At 34.3% G+C, this 17767-nt stretch overlaps 2 protein-coding genes across 2 annotated transcripts; both read right to left on the minus strand.

Moving 5' to 3' along the window:
• Positions 1 to 4793: 4793 nt before the first annotated feature.
• LOC131945957 (calcineurin subunit B type 2-like) lies at positions 4794 to 7328 on the minus strand. Its single transcript, XM_059306591.1, has 4 exons — positions 7236 to 7328; positions 5908 to 6093; positions 5121 to 5341; positions 4794 to 4898 (listed from the first exon to the last, which is right to left on the minus strand). Exons 2-4 carry the CDS (start codon positions 6067 to 6069, stop codon positions 4859 to 4861), a joined length of 423 nt encoding a protein of 140 aa, XP_059162574.1. The 5' UTR covers positions 6070 to 6093; positions 7236 to 7328; the 3' UTR covers positions 4794 to 4858.
• A 5831-nt stretch (positions 7329 to 13159) lies between these two features.
• Positions 13160 to 16078, minus strand: LOC131945958 (uncharacterized). The gene is made up of 4 exons (XM_059306592.1): positions 15988 to 16078; positions 14787 to 14972; positions 13762 to 13982; positions 13160 to 13311 (listed from the first exon to the last, which is right to left on the minus strand). The coding sequence occupies exons 2-4, from the start codon at positions 14946 to 14948 to the stop codon at positions 13272 to 13274; spliced, it is 423 nt and encodes a 140-aa protein (XP_059162575.1). The 5' UTR covers positions 14949 to 14972; positions 15988 to 16078; the 3' UTR covers positions 13160 to 13271.
• Between the last annotated feature and the right edge of the window lie 1689 nt (positions 16079 to 17767).

The raw sequence follows: 17767 nt of genomic DNA on the forward strand, positions 1-17767 counted from the left end.
TTATATATATATATATATATATATATATATATATATATATATATATATATATATATATATATATATATATATATATATATATATATATATATATATATATATATATATATATATATATATATATATATATATATATATATATATATATATATATATGTATATATATAATGTCACATGCATAATAACTTATACACGTCTTATACTGATTACTCACCTTCATGTACCGTCATGATTGATATCAGCATCCTACATCAACAATAGAAAGTAATTATACATATTCATAAGAGGAAGTGTAAATAAGCTCTATTTCTCTATTTCCGTTACTAGTATGCCGTGCTTTACTCTGAGGGGCAAAAAAAAATAATAATTCATTAATTAATAAAATTAAAAATAGATCGCTGATACACACCGTATAAGTCATAAGATCAACATATGAAAGGGCGACAAATAATATTGCTCACATTTCAACTTCTAGTTAATCTTGGGTTCGGATCCAGCCAGCTGAAAATAGGTACCTAATTCACGGGTAAGAAGTCTATTATGAAATGCTTCGGAACTTAGAATACGTTAAGTATTATTTATAGATAATAAAGCGGGAGTGATCTCCCCTAAAACTTGATAAACTGTACGAGGATGGCAAATCGGGATATAGACAAAAATTTTAATCAGTTTCTACATACTAAACTTTAAAAAAATTAGAATAGATTCTCGTAGAAAAAAGGAATGCGTGTAAAACAGTGTGTATAATAGTGCGGAATATTATTAGCACGTTATAAATTCATACGCGGAAACAGCGTAAATTACTACTTACGGTCAACGGAAAGAAGGCAGATAATTAGATGTTTTACGTATATGTAAAATTTCGTGTATCTATGTGAAAGAGTACTCAAGTTATATGTTTTTGAAAAACTAAAAGTAGAATAAGCTCCACTTCCGGTTACCGGAAATCACTGAAAAGTTAATACAGAACTACAAATTTGATATAATACTTATATATGAAATTATTTCATCAACCTGGCTGTAACGGTACTCAAGTTATCATTTTCACAGACATACACACACACATACACACACAGACATACGGACAGAATTGCAAAGACCAGTTTTTCCGACTCAATTACGCATTGAACACCGAAATTTTATAAATCTGCTATTATTATTTTTGCCCGATTAAAATAATCCCTATACTCCGTACACACGTACACACACATACAAATATACACACACAAACATACGGACAAAGTTGCAAAACCATGTTTTCGATTTTTGCACGATTTTTGTGACGTCATATATGGACATTAAAGAAGCTAATTCTAATTTTTATGTAAGTAAAAATGTTCATTTGAAGATAAAAAAATTTACCTTAAAAGGTGCGTCGATTCCTTTCTGTCGAAGACGCCATCATGGTTCAAATCAACATGGCTGAAGGCCGAGGCCGCTGATTCGTTGTAAGGTCGGAGGTCAAAGGACTGTGCGAATGTCAAGGCCGGCAGGCTGACCAGCAGTGCGTATAAGACATGTTTTACTATTTCACTGGGGAGCTTTTAGAAAAACCATACACCGTAGTGAGAACCAAAGGTCTTTTGTAAAAAAAAATTTCATTGTACTATAGTTGTTTTCATTTTATAATATTTGCATTTAAACATAGTTTTGGTTAGAATTTTAGGAAAATTTTAAAATGTTGTTAAATTGTACATATATGCACGGATCGCAAACATCACAGCCAACCTCAGCTCACATGCAACATATTACTAACACAATTATATGGGAAATTGCTAAAACCTTGTGTGGTATTGTAGATATTTCCAAAAAAAAAATTTAACATATTTCATGGAGTTCATTAAATAAATACTCTAATACTTTGAAAACTGTAGACAAAAATAGTGTAAAATGAGTCGTGTCTGCTCTAGAACAAAATCCTCAGAAGGAATGAACATTGTGCTAATTTTCTTTTCAAAACATAGTTACTACCGATTCTTATATCTTTGAAATATCAAAACACTACAAATTAGAAATGGTATTGTAAATGTTTCTACAGTAAACAACTAATTTTCTTTTTAATATTATATCAAAAGAAAGTTGATTCAAATTTCTTCATCTTATTTCTTTTAAAAATTCATTACTTAAAGGTTTTCTAGTTGTTTAAGTATCAAATATTTGAAGTTAACAGTAACATACCGTACGTTCTGAGAATGTTCCTGAAATCTGCTGCTAAAAGTTTGAAGCAAAGTTACAGTTTTTATCTTCATTTACAGGCAGTATAAGAGCATAAGGTGCCAGGGAAATTGACAGATGTAAGGTTTAAAAAACTATCATCAAAGTGATTGTTAATGGGTTTTTTTTTAAAGAAATATGTAACACTGTGTTCTGATTGTGGTTTTGTTGTACTCAGTCAACATGCTTTATCTTATGTTTCACTTTATTATGTGAGTTTTATTCCATTTTATAACAAGGTTTTTTTTTTGTTTTTTTCACGTATAATTATTTTGTTTTTTTTTGGAAATTTCGTCGATTATATCTTTTATAATTTTTGTTTTATAAAAACTGAAATTTTTCATTTAGTGTGTTGTTGAGCTAACTTATTTTGTTTTGAAGCATTTTTATATCCTTATAAATTTCGGTTCTAATATTTTAAATATAGAATTCTGCATTCACAGCCTACATAGTTTTATAATCGCGTATTGTAGAAAACATATTTCTGATTTTGTATAAACTGAAATGTCTTTTTATTAAAAAAAGGACTTACTTAAATAAAATTAAACCATTTCTTATTTATAAGAGGTAATTTCCTGTCCCCCCTGTTTTGATTTGCAAAGTATTTTTCTACGATAAGAGCAAGTATTGTATTTTATCTGCATTAACCTAACGTAAGTATAAGCCATGCTCTTTAAAAAAAATAGTAAACATTATATTTTGTCAAATGCGTTTAGCTGTTTATTGATTTTTACGTTAGCTTAATCATTTGTGTTACTAATAGCAAAATTAATGATGTCCGATACTGACGGTGTTTTAGAATAGGAAAGTATGTTTATCAATATTATGTATGGTACGATTCTACTCACTTTGGTGTTTGGGCAGTTATAGAGTTGATTTTATTCTCTTAAGAGTTATTTTTAATGTAACTTATATGTTTGTATAATATTTAGAACCAGTAGTAATTAGCTAATTAGTATTACGTAAAGGTAGTGGCAAATAACAATTATTTAGTCTGATTTCAGAATGGTCTTCAAATACTAGACCAAAACAGCTGTATAAGACAAGGGTGGTAAGTGGTTTCATGGGTTTTCTTGTCTTCTAGTGATGAAGAGTGGCTGCTCTAAATAAGTTTTCCAGAATTTTCAAATTAGCATTTTTTTTTACAAAATATATTATTGTATGGTGTGGAATTGTCCCATTTTTTTTTCGTAAAAATGTAAAACATCTAAAACTGTTTTATTGTTGTTGTTTTTTTTGTGTGAATTCTCCCTCTCTATTTTTTAACTATCATATAAATTTATCATGTGCAAGTATATACCCTACACCATATTTTAACAGTGGTAATACACGATTTCTCAACCATTACAAAATAAGCAGGGATTGGAATTACCCTTTGTGTCGTTACTCATCTTGTGTGGGGAATGTACTGATATGGTTATGTGATGATATGGGACATTTCTCGAGTGAGAATGTGTTTTTGTTTGACTTACTAACGATACTCGTTATCCAACGGATAATAAGGGTCATCTAGTATATTACAAGAGCTTGTTTGGTTTGGATGTTCATGATTTTATAAGAAACGTGAGAGCATGTAGAGCATAAAAATTGATAAAAATTTGATGTTCGAAGATTTGCGCGGCGACATTTCAATTTCATGCTGTAAATTTAAAAATATACATTTTCCTAAAGAGCCTTACTGACCGAGTTGCTCACGCTTAGGCCACTTAATGAGTGTTGCTACTCTAGTGATTCCCATCCACTAAGGCTGAGACTACAATATCTGATGAGACAGACGTATTGACGCTGCTCCCTCGTGGTCCGATACCCAGGGTAAAGATTTTCCATGGAAAGAATCTCCTTCCAGCTCAGTGATGATTCACATAATTATACCAAAGACTTGTCTTTTACAAATTTTGAGTCTCATAGACCTTAGTTCTATGACCAACACTCATGTTCCGCCATGCTGCGTTTCATATCTAAAACTCTGGCTTCTCATCTCAACTCTGACAATCGCCCCTCTTCCAGTGTCTTAGCCTTTCGGAATGGCGTTGAAGTCGAGGCGAAAGAGATAAAATGGCATTACGTTCTCTTGTGCGGGCGAGCGAAAGGGATTCGTTTTTAACCACTGGTCCGTCTTCCCCGCCATACAATGCCAATGTGTGCTTTTCGTGAGCAAGCCCCCCCCCCCCCCCCCCACCCCAACCCCCACCCACCCAAAAAAAATTGTTAAGTTTTAAGACAGAAGTTTTTGATAAATATGTATTAAGGTGATGACTCTCAGAAGTGATCTGGAGTTTTTGAGAGTTTTTAGCGTTGTAAATAAAATATTTCGGGATTTAAAAGTGTGATAATCTAACGTTTCGTTTGGTTCAAATGTAATATATAATTGTTTATAATGTATATAGCCATAAAATATTTTAAGTGTTTTTTTTTCTACGCCACATTAAAAAAAACACACAGAGAAGTGTCTTTATTTACCGATAATGAACACTGAAGTATTATATTCATTTTTATACAATGTTTTAGTACAAAATAAAAAAAAATCAAGAAAACAATTGTTTCAAAATATTTTAATTACTTATAATTATAACTACATCCGTAGACACGTTGAATTTTACGTGGTTTTACATGGTCTAAACGACTTGTCCTGTTCAGCAAAGCTTTAGGCGTTGTCTGCAATCTCGAAAATGGTGGCGACATAGCTAAATAAATGGTAGAGTACGGATAAGAAAGCATGTTATTTTACTTTTCATTATTATGAAATATAATTTAAACTATCTAACCGTATAGGATATATATATATATATATATATATATATATATATATATATATATATATATATATATATATATATATATATATATATATATATATGGAAGAAGCACTGTCGGAGAGGGCTGGGAAGTGTGGAGAAAGAACGTACTGAATGAACTCGTTTCTTTCTAGAAGGTTGTCCGCGTTACCGTCAGCCAGGGAGAAGAACAGGTCGTAATCGTGATGGTTGACCACACCATCGTTGTTGACGTCATATGCGTCGAACATGGCGTGGAGGACGTGGGTGGTGTGGGGGTCGTGGCCGTGGACGTTGACGCTCTCGGTGTACTCGTGGAAGGAGACAGAGCCATCACGGTTGGTGTCGATGTCCTGAGGAAATTAATGGACCCATTAGGTAAAACATTAGAACCGTCGTGGTTGGTGTCTTTAGGAAATGAATGGACCCATTAGGTAAAACATTAGAACCGTCGTGGTTGGTGTGGATGTCCTGGGGGAAATTAATGGACCCATTAGGTAAAACATTAGAACCGTTGTTGTTAGTGTCGATGTCTGAGGAAAATAATGGACCTATCAGCACGTCCATATACACGCTCGACACCTCCCACACACCCTGAAGGTCAAAAGCGCCGCGAATTATGTTATCCTTTATGGAGACTAAAACAAACTAATAGCAACAAACTTCAGAATTAATTTAGTAAAAGGGTGCAAATTGAAACTCAGGTGGCCTGAGCAAAATCCCAACACAAAACAATGTATATAGGGACGTGTAATGCATTAACATAAAAGAAAAAAAGTATTATATGAAAGTAACAATCCGAATATTGTTATATATCCACAAATATTATGTTGAAATTAATAAATCAATGTTTTTGAAATTGTATTTAAAAAATTAGTGTTTTTGAAATTGTAATTTGAAAATAAATTTTAAAAAATACCCTGAAAATATGGTCTAGCTCGTTTCTGTCGAAGACGCCATCATGGTTGAAATCAACATGAGTGAATCCTGTTGCTGCTGTTTGGTCGTAAGGGTAAAGGTGGAATTGCTGCGCCAATGTCAAGGCTGGTAGACAGACCAGGAGTGCGTATAGGATGGACATGTTTGAGTCTTGGCGGGGTCACGTCTGTGGAAATCATGATACATGACACAATATATTTTACTTTCGGAGCTTAAACATACATTTATGTTTTTTAAAAAAGAATCCTCTTTAGACCTAACTATCCATTGGCAGATGAGGCAGAGTTTATATTTTGCTTGACCTAGGCATGTGAAGGGAAATTGTGGTCAGCACTTTGCCCAGCCGCCTATATTTTCCCTAACACGAGTTAGGTACCCATCAGAACTGGGTGTACTTAGGGACGTTCAACTGACTTGGATCTGGATTCGCACTCGAGAATTAGGGTTAGTAGCCTCGCCCTCTACCGTTTCGGTCACGCCGTCACATATACATTCATGTAACAAGTTTAGAAATATCCATTTTACGTACCTTTGTAATAACAGGATTTTTACATGAATTAAAAATAAGAAAATAAACATGTATTTGGACTCTATACTTTTACCATTTTCATTCCCATACATCTGGGATGACATATTATATGAGCGAAATACCTTATTTATAAATTATACATAATGATAATAGCTAATAATTATTGGCTTGTTTCAATGCTTTTGTATAAAATATTTATAGCGAAATAAAAGGTATAGAAAAAGAATGGATACCCCTGTTCTTTTAAAAATTGTTGACATTTAACTTTTATAGAGAAGTTTAGCTAGATCTCCATTATATTTATTTAGGGCATAATTAATTAATTAATTAATCGAATGGAGGAAGCTGTTTTGGACTATCGTCATTTTAAAAATTAATTTCTGAAAGGGTTTGAAACTTAATTAAAAACATCTGTGCTAACTTTGAAAAACTAAATGTATATAGGGAGAATTTTGACTTTTGATGCACTGAACGTTGTAAATAAACGTCATTATTATTGAAAAATAAAGTAAAAAGAAACGTACCAAAATGTAAATGTAAAAATAATCTCTTCAAATTAAAAAAAAAACCGAGTTAATAATACTTTTAATTTATTTGAATGATTTACCAATATTGCGTGCACCATAATTATACATTATATATACAATGTTTTATTAACTAATACGTATTGAATTGTTTCTTATTTTGAATCAACCTTATTTTGTTTATGTTAAATTATCATTGTGATTTATTTTGTTGTCTTATCCTAGGTATAGAAGACTTATGAGACATTTACTTACTCGTCACAGCAGAGTTGAGAGGTACTAAAGCTCCACTGGTCTGATGTTAAACTTTTTATCTCTTCTCCGCCGGACGCTAACGATTATACGCCAGCGAAAGGGACAGATGGTCAATTTAAAAAAAAAACTTTTTCCAACTCCAAAAAAAAGCAACAAATGCTGATTGCTAATGTAACGTCAATGTACTTTTTAGATGCGTATGTACTTGAATAAGAAAACAGATTTAGAGTTATGTAGTCTTAATTTTTCCATCAAATTTTGGTTTAGAACTATATTACTTTAATAATAGTAAAAATATCATACATGAATAGTGTTATTATGAATACCGAGATTTCTGTCTGGACAGGATCCGAGAGCCTAACTAATCGCCTAATCCCTCAAGCAGAGTCAGACGTGCTACCACTTCGACCAGGAGACACTGCCCAGCATATATCGCACTCAGTGCTCAAAGACTTGGATAGGTGAACTCTGACCCCCACAACATGACCTCTGACATGTTAAACACAACAATACATATGTTCTTTGTGCATACATGCGAAAAATTTCAAGTTAAAATACAGAAAAAATGTCTAAGGGAAACATTACTGTCTAGCCTGGCAAGAAACAACTACGAGAACACATCAGTATAACGGCGCCTATTCTCCCTGACTTCTCTAGTAAGAAGATTAACCGGTTTACCAAAATAAATATTTTCTTTTTTGCATACTCCATTGGGAACATCAGCTGTATGGAGAGGGGACCTGATACATGGGCAACATCTTCACCAGAGTTTCTTCCAGGAGGCATCCCCCCCCCCGAAAAAAATTCTACCCACCCCTCCCCCCCCCCCCCCCCGAAAATTTCAAGTGCCCCCCCCCCCCCCCGGAGAAAAAAGTCTGGAAGAAACACTGATCTTCACAATTTACTGTCCTGGTCTTACATCTTGATTTCAAGTCGCAATTAATCAATTGACTATCAGATTTAGGAGTCATCATTTCCTGGTGTAAAATATTTTTTAAATGTTTGCATGATTTGTATATTTGTTATAACATAATCTGGGCAAATAATTTATGTAAAACATTCCCTTGTAGAAAATCCAACATACAATGTTAGAATGTTTTGTCGCGATAGTGTAATCTGGCAGTGTATATCAAGTTGCAGGAAATATATTGAGTAATTCTCCTTGACTGAATTTTTCTTTCCACTTCTATTTAATGAACAGGTGCATCAATAGCTCCGATGAGTTTTTTTTTTATTCGAGTGAAGAAAAGTGTACTCAATGGTGTATAAAGTTAACCACACAACTCCTATGAAAGGATATCTGAGGCATGTTACTGTATTTTACTTTTTTTTACATTATACAAAGTCGTACATATTAGCCATAAATATATATAAAAAATACTTATGGATAAAGTCTTTACATAAATAGAACAAAAGCGATTTTTTAAAAATTTCACTCATTACAACAACAAATAATTGGTAGGGCCTATATCTGACCACGTTAAAACAAAACAATTTGGTCAAGGTTGACTTTTACAAAACTATGATGTTGTTGTATGGTTACCGCTTTCATTAAGAAATAGTAAACGGAATCGCGAATTTATTATGTAAAAAGAAGTATGTGTGGAGTCTTAAATTTTTTCTTGAAATCGAAAGAAATCGAAGTAAGGGAAATAACTGTTAAATTTGGAGCAACATATTAAGATTAGTATCCCTTGCTATGGAGCATTGCACAATTGTCGAAAACCCTGTTGTAAGAAGGCCTAATTATATTTTCGGGAGTCGTTTTGTTCAATGCATTATTGAAACGTATCATTCTGTAGCATATCATACTTGGGGTAGTAAATTAGTTGAGAATTATTTTATCATTAACACAAGCCATGGCCCTTTCGCTTACAACACTTTTGTCAATACCTGAAGGCAGTTTCTCAAGTAGGGAATATCGTCTGTCACACTCACCCTCATCCTAACAAAAAAAAACACAACACACACACTCACACACACACACTCAAAGACACACACACACATATATATATATATATATATATATATATATATATATATATATATATATATATATATATATATATATATATATATATATATATATATATATATATATATATATATAAGACAAGGGTGAAAAGTCCTAAATGGGTAAATGGGCATTCTTTTCTTCCAGTGATGAAGAGTGTCTGCTCTAAAAAAGTTTTCCAGAATTTTCAAATTAGCTTTTTTTTTTTTACAAAATTTATGTTGTGGAATCGTCCCATTTTGTTTTATTTTCGTAAATAAAGTAAAACATCTAAAAACTAATTTATTGTTTTTTGTAAATTCTCTCTCTATTTTTTAACCATCGTATAAATTTATCATGTGCAAGTATATACCCTATACCATATTGTGGTAGTGGTAATACACTATTTCTTAACCATTATAAAATAAGCAGGGAGCGGAATCGCCCGTGTGTACCTTACTCATCTTGTGAGAGGAATGTGCTGATATTGTTATGTGATGATATGGGGCATTTCTCGAGTGAGAAAGTGTTTTTGTTTGACTTACTAACGATAGTTCGTTATCTAAGGGATAACAAGGGTCATCTAGTATATTACAAGAGCTTGTTTGGTTTGGATGTTCATGATTTTATACGAACTCGAGATCAGCATCTGAGGCATGTAGAGCATAAAAATTGATAAAAATTTGATGTTCGAAGTGTTGCGCGGCGAGAAACATTTCAATTTAATGATGGAAATAAAAATTATACATTTTCCTAAAGAGCCTTACTGACCGAGTTGCTCACGCTTAGGCCACGCAATGACTGTTGCTACTCTAGTCACTCCCATCCACTAAGGCTGAGACTACAATATCTGATATGAGACAGACGTCTTGACGCTGCTCCCTCGTGGATTTTTTTCCGGCCACGGCAAGAATCTACTGCCAGCCCAGCGAGGATTCACACAATCATACATGGTCTTTTAAGAATGGTGAGTCTTATAGACTTTAGCACTCTGACCAACACTCGTATTTCGTTGTAAGTTGAATAAAGTCTTATATTCCGCCATGCTTCGTTTAGCGTGTCATGTCTGAAACTCTAGCATTTCATCTCAGCTCTGACAACCCACCAACTTGCAGTGTCTTAGCCTTTCCGAACGCCGTGAAAGTCGAGGCGCCTGAGATAAAATGACATTACTTTATCTTGAACGAGCGAGGGAAAAGGATTCGTTTTCCGGTCCTAGGTGTTTGACCATAGGTGCTTTGACCATATGGGGGTTTGACCATAGGGGGTTTGACAACAACGGAGCTTTGTTTGGCCATAGGGGCTTTGACCATAGGGGGTTTGACCATAGGTGGTTTGACCACAGCGGAGCTTTGTTTGGCCATAGGGGCTTTGTCCATAGGGGGTTTGACCACAGATGGGCTTTGGCCATAGGTGGTTTGTCCGCAGCGGGGCTTTGACCACAGACGGGCTTTAACCATAGGGGGTTCGACCATAGGGGCTTTGACCACAGAGGGGGGTTAAACATAATATATAGATTTTTAAAAATAAATTATAAACTGTTATTTAACTTAAATTTATGATACAATTTTATACATGTTTCATGAGAGTAAGTCAATAGAAATTAACATGTATTTAAAAAAGTCAAGAACAAATAATTCGACATATAACAAGTTTCACAAATAAATAATGTAGATGTACTTGAAAATACATAACATATATAAAGGATAAAAAATGATAAAAAACTTGCCAACAATATAGTCAAAGAAGTAATACTTTAAATGGTTAACTAAATGACAGATGGGCTATAGCACGCAAATATGTCAGTACATCTGTTTGACCATATGTCTGGACAGGACGTTGTACTTTTTCGTGCAGCATCTGGTATCGCTTCTCATAGAGTGGTTTAGATGACTTGTATTTATACATGATGATTTAACATATTATTGCATCATGTCGCAATTTAAAATATAATTTAGCAATTTTTAAAATAAATCCTTACCATATATGGATAGCATTGGACAAACCACCTGAGATAAAAAAACCTATGTGGACAAAACACCAGTGATCAAAGCCGGACACAGCACTTGTGATCAAACACCCGTTGACAAACCGCCTGTGATCAAAGACCCTGTGCTGAGAAAACACCTGTGGTCAAACCCCCTATGGTCAAAGCACCTGTGATCAAAAGTCCGCACATCCGTTTTCCACCACTCGGCCGTCTTCCCCGCCATACAATGTCAATGTGTTTTTTTCTTGACCAAGCCCCTACCCCCCACCCCAAAGAAAATATTGTATGTTTTAAGGCAGAAGTTTTTAATAAAGATGTATTCTTCTTCTTCTTCGTTCTTAATTATTAGTGTTGAAGGGGATCGAGAATTATCTGCCAGTGCGTTTTGAACTCGAGACTTTGTTCAAATATATCAATCATGAGCTTTTTGCCGACTCGACCACGCCTCCAACACAATTAAGTGTTACGTGTCAACTGGTTATGCGCCATTGAGGCCATTGACTCCGATTTCAGCCTGCTTTTCTTTTTGGATTTGCTTCCATAGCCTTTGTCCAACCAAGAACAAACTACAAGGCAGCAGTTGTTTAATTTTGGAGTTGTCTCTCCTAGAAGAGTGGCTGTCCCCAGCTAACGAGCCTCATCTGCCCGGGGGTTCGAACTCGAGAGTTTTCGGTTTAGCAACCATGAGCTTTACCGACTCGACCACGCCGACCCGTAAGATGTATTAAGGTGATGACTCTCAAAGGTGATCTGGAGTGTTTTGAGATTTTTTAGCCTTGTAAATGGAATATTTCGGGATTTAAAAGTGTGATGATCTAGCGTTTCGTTTTATTCAAATTCAATATAACATCTACATATATAATTCTCTCCATGGAGACCATAGAAAACACCACGCAGCTTAGCCACCACCCTCATTCTCACCTGTCAGGTGAGCTGTGTTTGACCACTAATGTTTACAATAGAAGTGGCAGTTATTAGGGACAGATAAATCAGTTTTTAAACAATTTGAAACTAAGGGGGGATATAAGTTATGATTGATTTTTTCATTGTCGTCTGTAAACTGTCGTCACGGACGGCTGCTTTCACAAGGCGGGGGGGGGGGGGGGGGGGGGAGGAGGGGGAGGATAATCGTCCTTAACAAGCTACTGATAGTCTTTTAAAGCAAAACATTTTCAGTCGCAGCATTGGTAGTGTCGAATTCACAAATTTTGAATTACTGAAAAATAGGAATTAAACTAAATAGCGGCGTATCCTACGTCGCGGGTCAGCTCGTTGTTTATAATGTATATAGCCATAAAATATTTTAAACTGGTTTTTTGTCTACCGCATAGAAAAAAAAAAACAACAAACACAGAAAGGTGTGATTTACAGATAATGAAAACTGAAGTATTACATTAATTTTGTGTAACACTCACTCAATGGGGATGCTTATTACCCACTGAGGTGTTGTGTTTAAAAGGGCTGACCCTGAGATAAAGCACACAATAAAACGACGCTGGTGCTGTCAACTACTGGCTTTATTGACACTAACATCAAGCCATAAACGGCGATGCAGCACAGTAGAACAGTAGAAACAAAATAGAAAAATGTAGACAAACTACTGATGACGAAATATACTGTAGAGGACATTAGAACACACAAAAACAGTGTAGAACACAGCAACTGTAGCCCTTCATTAGGTCTGCATGATCTACCTATAGGAAACATCACCCTTCGTGTCCACAGCAGACTTGGGTCTGACTGACACAGCCACAGACACGAACTACCCATAATCCCATGTCACTTGACATAGAACACAGTTAAAATTCGCTCACCGAAGAGCATGAAAAGACGACAACCCAATAAATTACACTTTATTATTTATCCCCCCCCCCTGGCTGGTAACAATAATATGTGTTATTTGTAAACAATGTTTTGGTACAAAAAAAAAAAAGAAAACAATTGTTTGAAAATATTTTAATTACTTGTTAACATCATTATAACTACATCCGTAGACACGGTGAATTTTACTTGGTTTTACATGGCTTACTTGACTTGTCCTGCTCAGCAAAGATTAAGCGTTGTCTGCAATCTCGAAAATGGTGGCGACATAGCTAAATAAATTGTAGAGTACTTTTCATTATTATGAAATACAATTTAAACTATCTAACCGTATATATATATAAATATATACAATATATATATATATATATATATATATATATATATATATATATATATAAATATATATATATATATATATATATATATATATATATATATGGTTAGATAGATCAAATTATTTATATACATACATACATACATACATACATATATATATATATATATATATATATATATATATATATATATATATATATATATATGTGTGTGTGTGTATACGGTTAGATAGATCAAATTATATATATATATATATATATATATATATATATATATATATATATATATATATATATATATATATATATATATATATATATATATATATATATTGAAGGAGCACTGTCGGAGAGGGCTGTAAAGTGTGGTGATTGAGAACGTACTGAATGAACTCGTTTCTTTCTAGAAGGTTGTCTCCGTTATTGTCAGCCAGTGAAAAGAACAGGTCGAAATCGTGATGGTTGACCACGTCATCGTTGTTGACGTCATAGGCGTCGAACATGGCGTGAAGGACGTGGGTGGTGTGGGCGTCGTGGCCGTGGTAGTTGACGCTATCGCTGTACTCGCGGAAGGAGACGGAGCCATCGCGGTTGGCGTCGATGTCCTGATGAAAATTAATTGACCTATTAGGTAAACATTAGAACCGTTGTGGTTGGTGTCCCGAGGTAAATAATGGACACATTAGGTAAAACATTAGACCCGTCTTGGTTAGTGTCCATGTCCTGAGGTAAATAATGGACCAATCAGCAAGGTCATATACACATTCAACCTTCACCACACACCCTGAACTTCTAAAGTGCTGTGACTTATGTTCTCCTTTATGGAAAGTAAAACAAACTAATATCAATAAATTTCAAAATTTCTTAATCGAATGCAAATGAAACATCAAGTTGCCTGAGATAAATAACAAAACACCGAGCTATGGGGGAAAAACAGTGCAAAATTAAATAGGCAAAGAAATACAAAAGCAAAATGTGGATGGATTTGATACATTTTAAGAAAACAAATAAACAATATTGCTATACAGGCATTATATTGGAAAGGATAATGTAGGTAGGTAAAACAAACTTGGCAAAGATCAGTTATAAGTGAAGCAGAAACAGCCGGCATGTGATAGACCCACAGTAGGGAAATCACCAAAAACTGAGCACTATGAAAAGGTGTGGTTGCGTCCCTAGTCTCCAGAAAGGGTACACGTGAATAATGATGAAAATGATGATAAAATTATATTATAGTATATAGGGACCTGTAATGCAATAACACAAAAGAAGAAAAGTATTAAAAGTAACAATCCGAGTATTGTTATATTTCCCTCAATATGATGTTAAATTAATAACCTGCTTTTGAAAAGGCATTTTATAAATTAATGTTTTTGAAATTGCTATCGGAAAATAAATTTTAAAATTACCCTGAAAATATGGTCTAGTTCGCTTCTGTCGAAGACGCCATCATGGTTGAAATCAGCATGGCTGAATCCTGTTGCTGCATTTTGGTCGTAAGGGTAGATGTGGAATTGCTGCGCCAATGTCAAGGCTGGTAGGCAGACCAGGAGTGCGTATAGGATGGACATGTTTGAGTCTTGGCAGGCTCACGTCTGTGGAAATTATATTATGTGGCACGATATATTTTACTTTTAGAGCTTCAACATACATTCTTGTTTTTAAAAAAAAAATCTTCTTTAGACGAAACGATCCATTGGGCAGATGAAGTAGAGTTCATATTTTACTTGACCTCTGCATGTGAAGGGATATTGTGGTCAGCACTTTGGTCACCCGCCTTTACTTTCACTAAAATGAATTAGGTACCCGTTAGAGCTGGGTAGACTCATGGACGTTGAACCTGGATTCGGATTCAAGAATTAAAGTTAGAAGCGTAGCGCTCTACCGGTTAGGTCACGCAGTTCCATATACATTCATTTTAAAAGTTTTGAAATAGCAATTTTACGTACTTTTGTAATAACAGGATTTTACATGAATTAATAATAAGAAAATGAACATGTATTTGGGCTCTACACTTTGACCATTTTCATCCCTATACATCTGGGATGACAGTATGCGAGCAAATTACCTTATTTATAAATTATACATAATGATAATAGATAATAATTACTGGCTTGTTTATTATATTTATTTAGGGCATAATTAATTAATTAATTAATTGAACGGAGAAAGCTGTTTTGGATTATCGTCCTTTTTATAAATAATTCTGAAAGGGTTTGAAACTTAATCAAAAACATCTGTGTTAACTTTAAAATACTAAATGTATACGGGGAGACTTTTGATGCACTGTATTAAACGTATTAAATAAACGTCATTATTATTGAAAACTAAAGTAAAAGAAACGTACCCAAATGTAAATGTAAAAATAATCTCTTCAAATAAAAAAAACGCGTTAATAATGCTTTTAATTTATTTGAATGATTTACCAATATTGCGTGCACCATAATTATACATTATATATACAATGTTTTATTAACTAACACGTATTGAATTGTTTCATATTTTGAATCAACCTTATTTTGATGATGTTAAATTATCATTGTGATTTATTTTGTTGTCTTATCCTAGGTATAGAAGACTTATGAGAACCGAACATCAACATTTACTTACTCGTCACAGCAGAGTTGAGAGGTACTAAAGCTCCACTGGTCTGATGTTACACTTTTTATCTCTTCTCCACCGGGTGTTAACGATTATACGCCAGCGAAAGGGACAGATGGTCAATTTTTAAAAACGACTGCTGATTGCTTCTGTGACGTAAACTGTTTTGATTAATCTCCTCTGGACTGATTTAACCTTTTACTGAAATGTACTTTTTAGATGCGTATGTACTTGAATAAGAAAACAGTATTAGAGTTGTGTAGTTTTAATTTTAGGCCTGTCTTCAGTGTTTCTTCCAGACTTTTTCTCCGGGGGGGGGGGGGGGGGGGGGGCTTGATATTTTCGGGGGGGGGGGGGGGGGGTGGGCGGACACTAGTAAAAGTATATTTTTACTATATAAATTCCATATCGTTCGGGTGGGCGGTAGACTTTCTTCAGGGGGGGGGGGGGGAGCCCCCCTAAAGAGATGCTTGGAAGAAACTCTGCCTACCTTATTTCCATCGGATTTTGGTTTGGAACTATATTACTTTAATAATAGTAAAAATATCATACATGAATAGTGTTATTATGAATACAGAGCTTCCTGTCTTGACGGGTTCCGAGAGCCTAACTAATCGCCTAATCCCTCAAGCAGAGTCAGACGTGCTACCACTTCGACCAGGAGACACTGCCCAGCGTGAATCGCACTCAGTGCTCAAAGACTTGGTTAGGTGAACTCTGACCCCCACAACATAACCTCTGACATGTTAAACACAAAAATACATCTGTTCTTTGTGCATACATGCGAAAAACTTCAAGTTATACTACAGAAAAAAATGTCTAAAGGAAACATTACTGTCTACTGTCTACTGTCTAGCTTGGAGAGAAACAACTACGAGAACACATCAGCATAACGACGCCTATTCGCCCTGCCTTCCCTAGTGAGAAGATGAACCTGTTTACCAAAATAAATATTTTATTTTTACATATTCCATTGGGAATATCAGCTGTATGGAGAGGGGACCTGATACATGGGCAACATCTTCACAATGTACTGTCCAGGTCTTACATCTTGATTTCAAGACGCAATTAATCAATTTACTATCAGATTTCGGAGTCATCATTTCCTGGTGTAAATTTTTTTTTTAAATGTTTGCATGATTTGTATATTTGTTATAACATAATCTGGGCAAATAATTTATGTAAAACATTCAATTGTAGAAAATCAAACATACAATGTTAGAATGTTTTGTCGCGATAGTGTAATCTGGCAGTGTATATCAAGTTGCAGGAAATATATTGAGTAATTCTCCTTGACTGAAGTTTTATTTCCAATTCTATTTAATGAGGAGGTGCATCAATAGCTCCGATGAGTTTTTTATTCGAGTGAAGTAAAGTGAAATCAATATAGTATATAGTTAACTACACAACTCCTATCTCTGAGGTGTGTTATTGTATTTTACATATTTGTTTTTACATTATACTTAAACAAAGTCGTACATATTACCCATAAATATATGAAAAAGTACTTATGGATAAAGTCTTTACATAAATAGAACAAAAGCGATTTTTTTTAATGTCACTCATTACAACAACAAATCATCTGTAGGGCCTAAATAACTATCTGACCACATCAAAACAAACCAATTTGGTCAAGATTGTCTTTTACAAAACTATGCTGTTGTGGTATGGTTTCCGCTTTCATTTAGAAGTAGTAAAGGGAATCTCGAATTTATTATGTAAAAAGAAGTATGTGTGGAGATCTCTTTCTTATATTTTTCTTGAAGTCGAAAGAAATTGATGTAAGGGA

The sequence above is a fragment of the Physella acuta genome, unplaced genomic scaffold, assembly GCF_028476545.2.
Source record: "Physella acuta isolate Inbredline_101_S28 unplaced genomic scaffold, ASM2847654v3 ptg000541l, whole genome shotgun sequence".
NCBI classification, from domain to species: Eukaryota; Metazoa; Mollusca; class Gastropoda; family Physidae; genus Physella; species Physella acuta.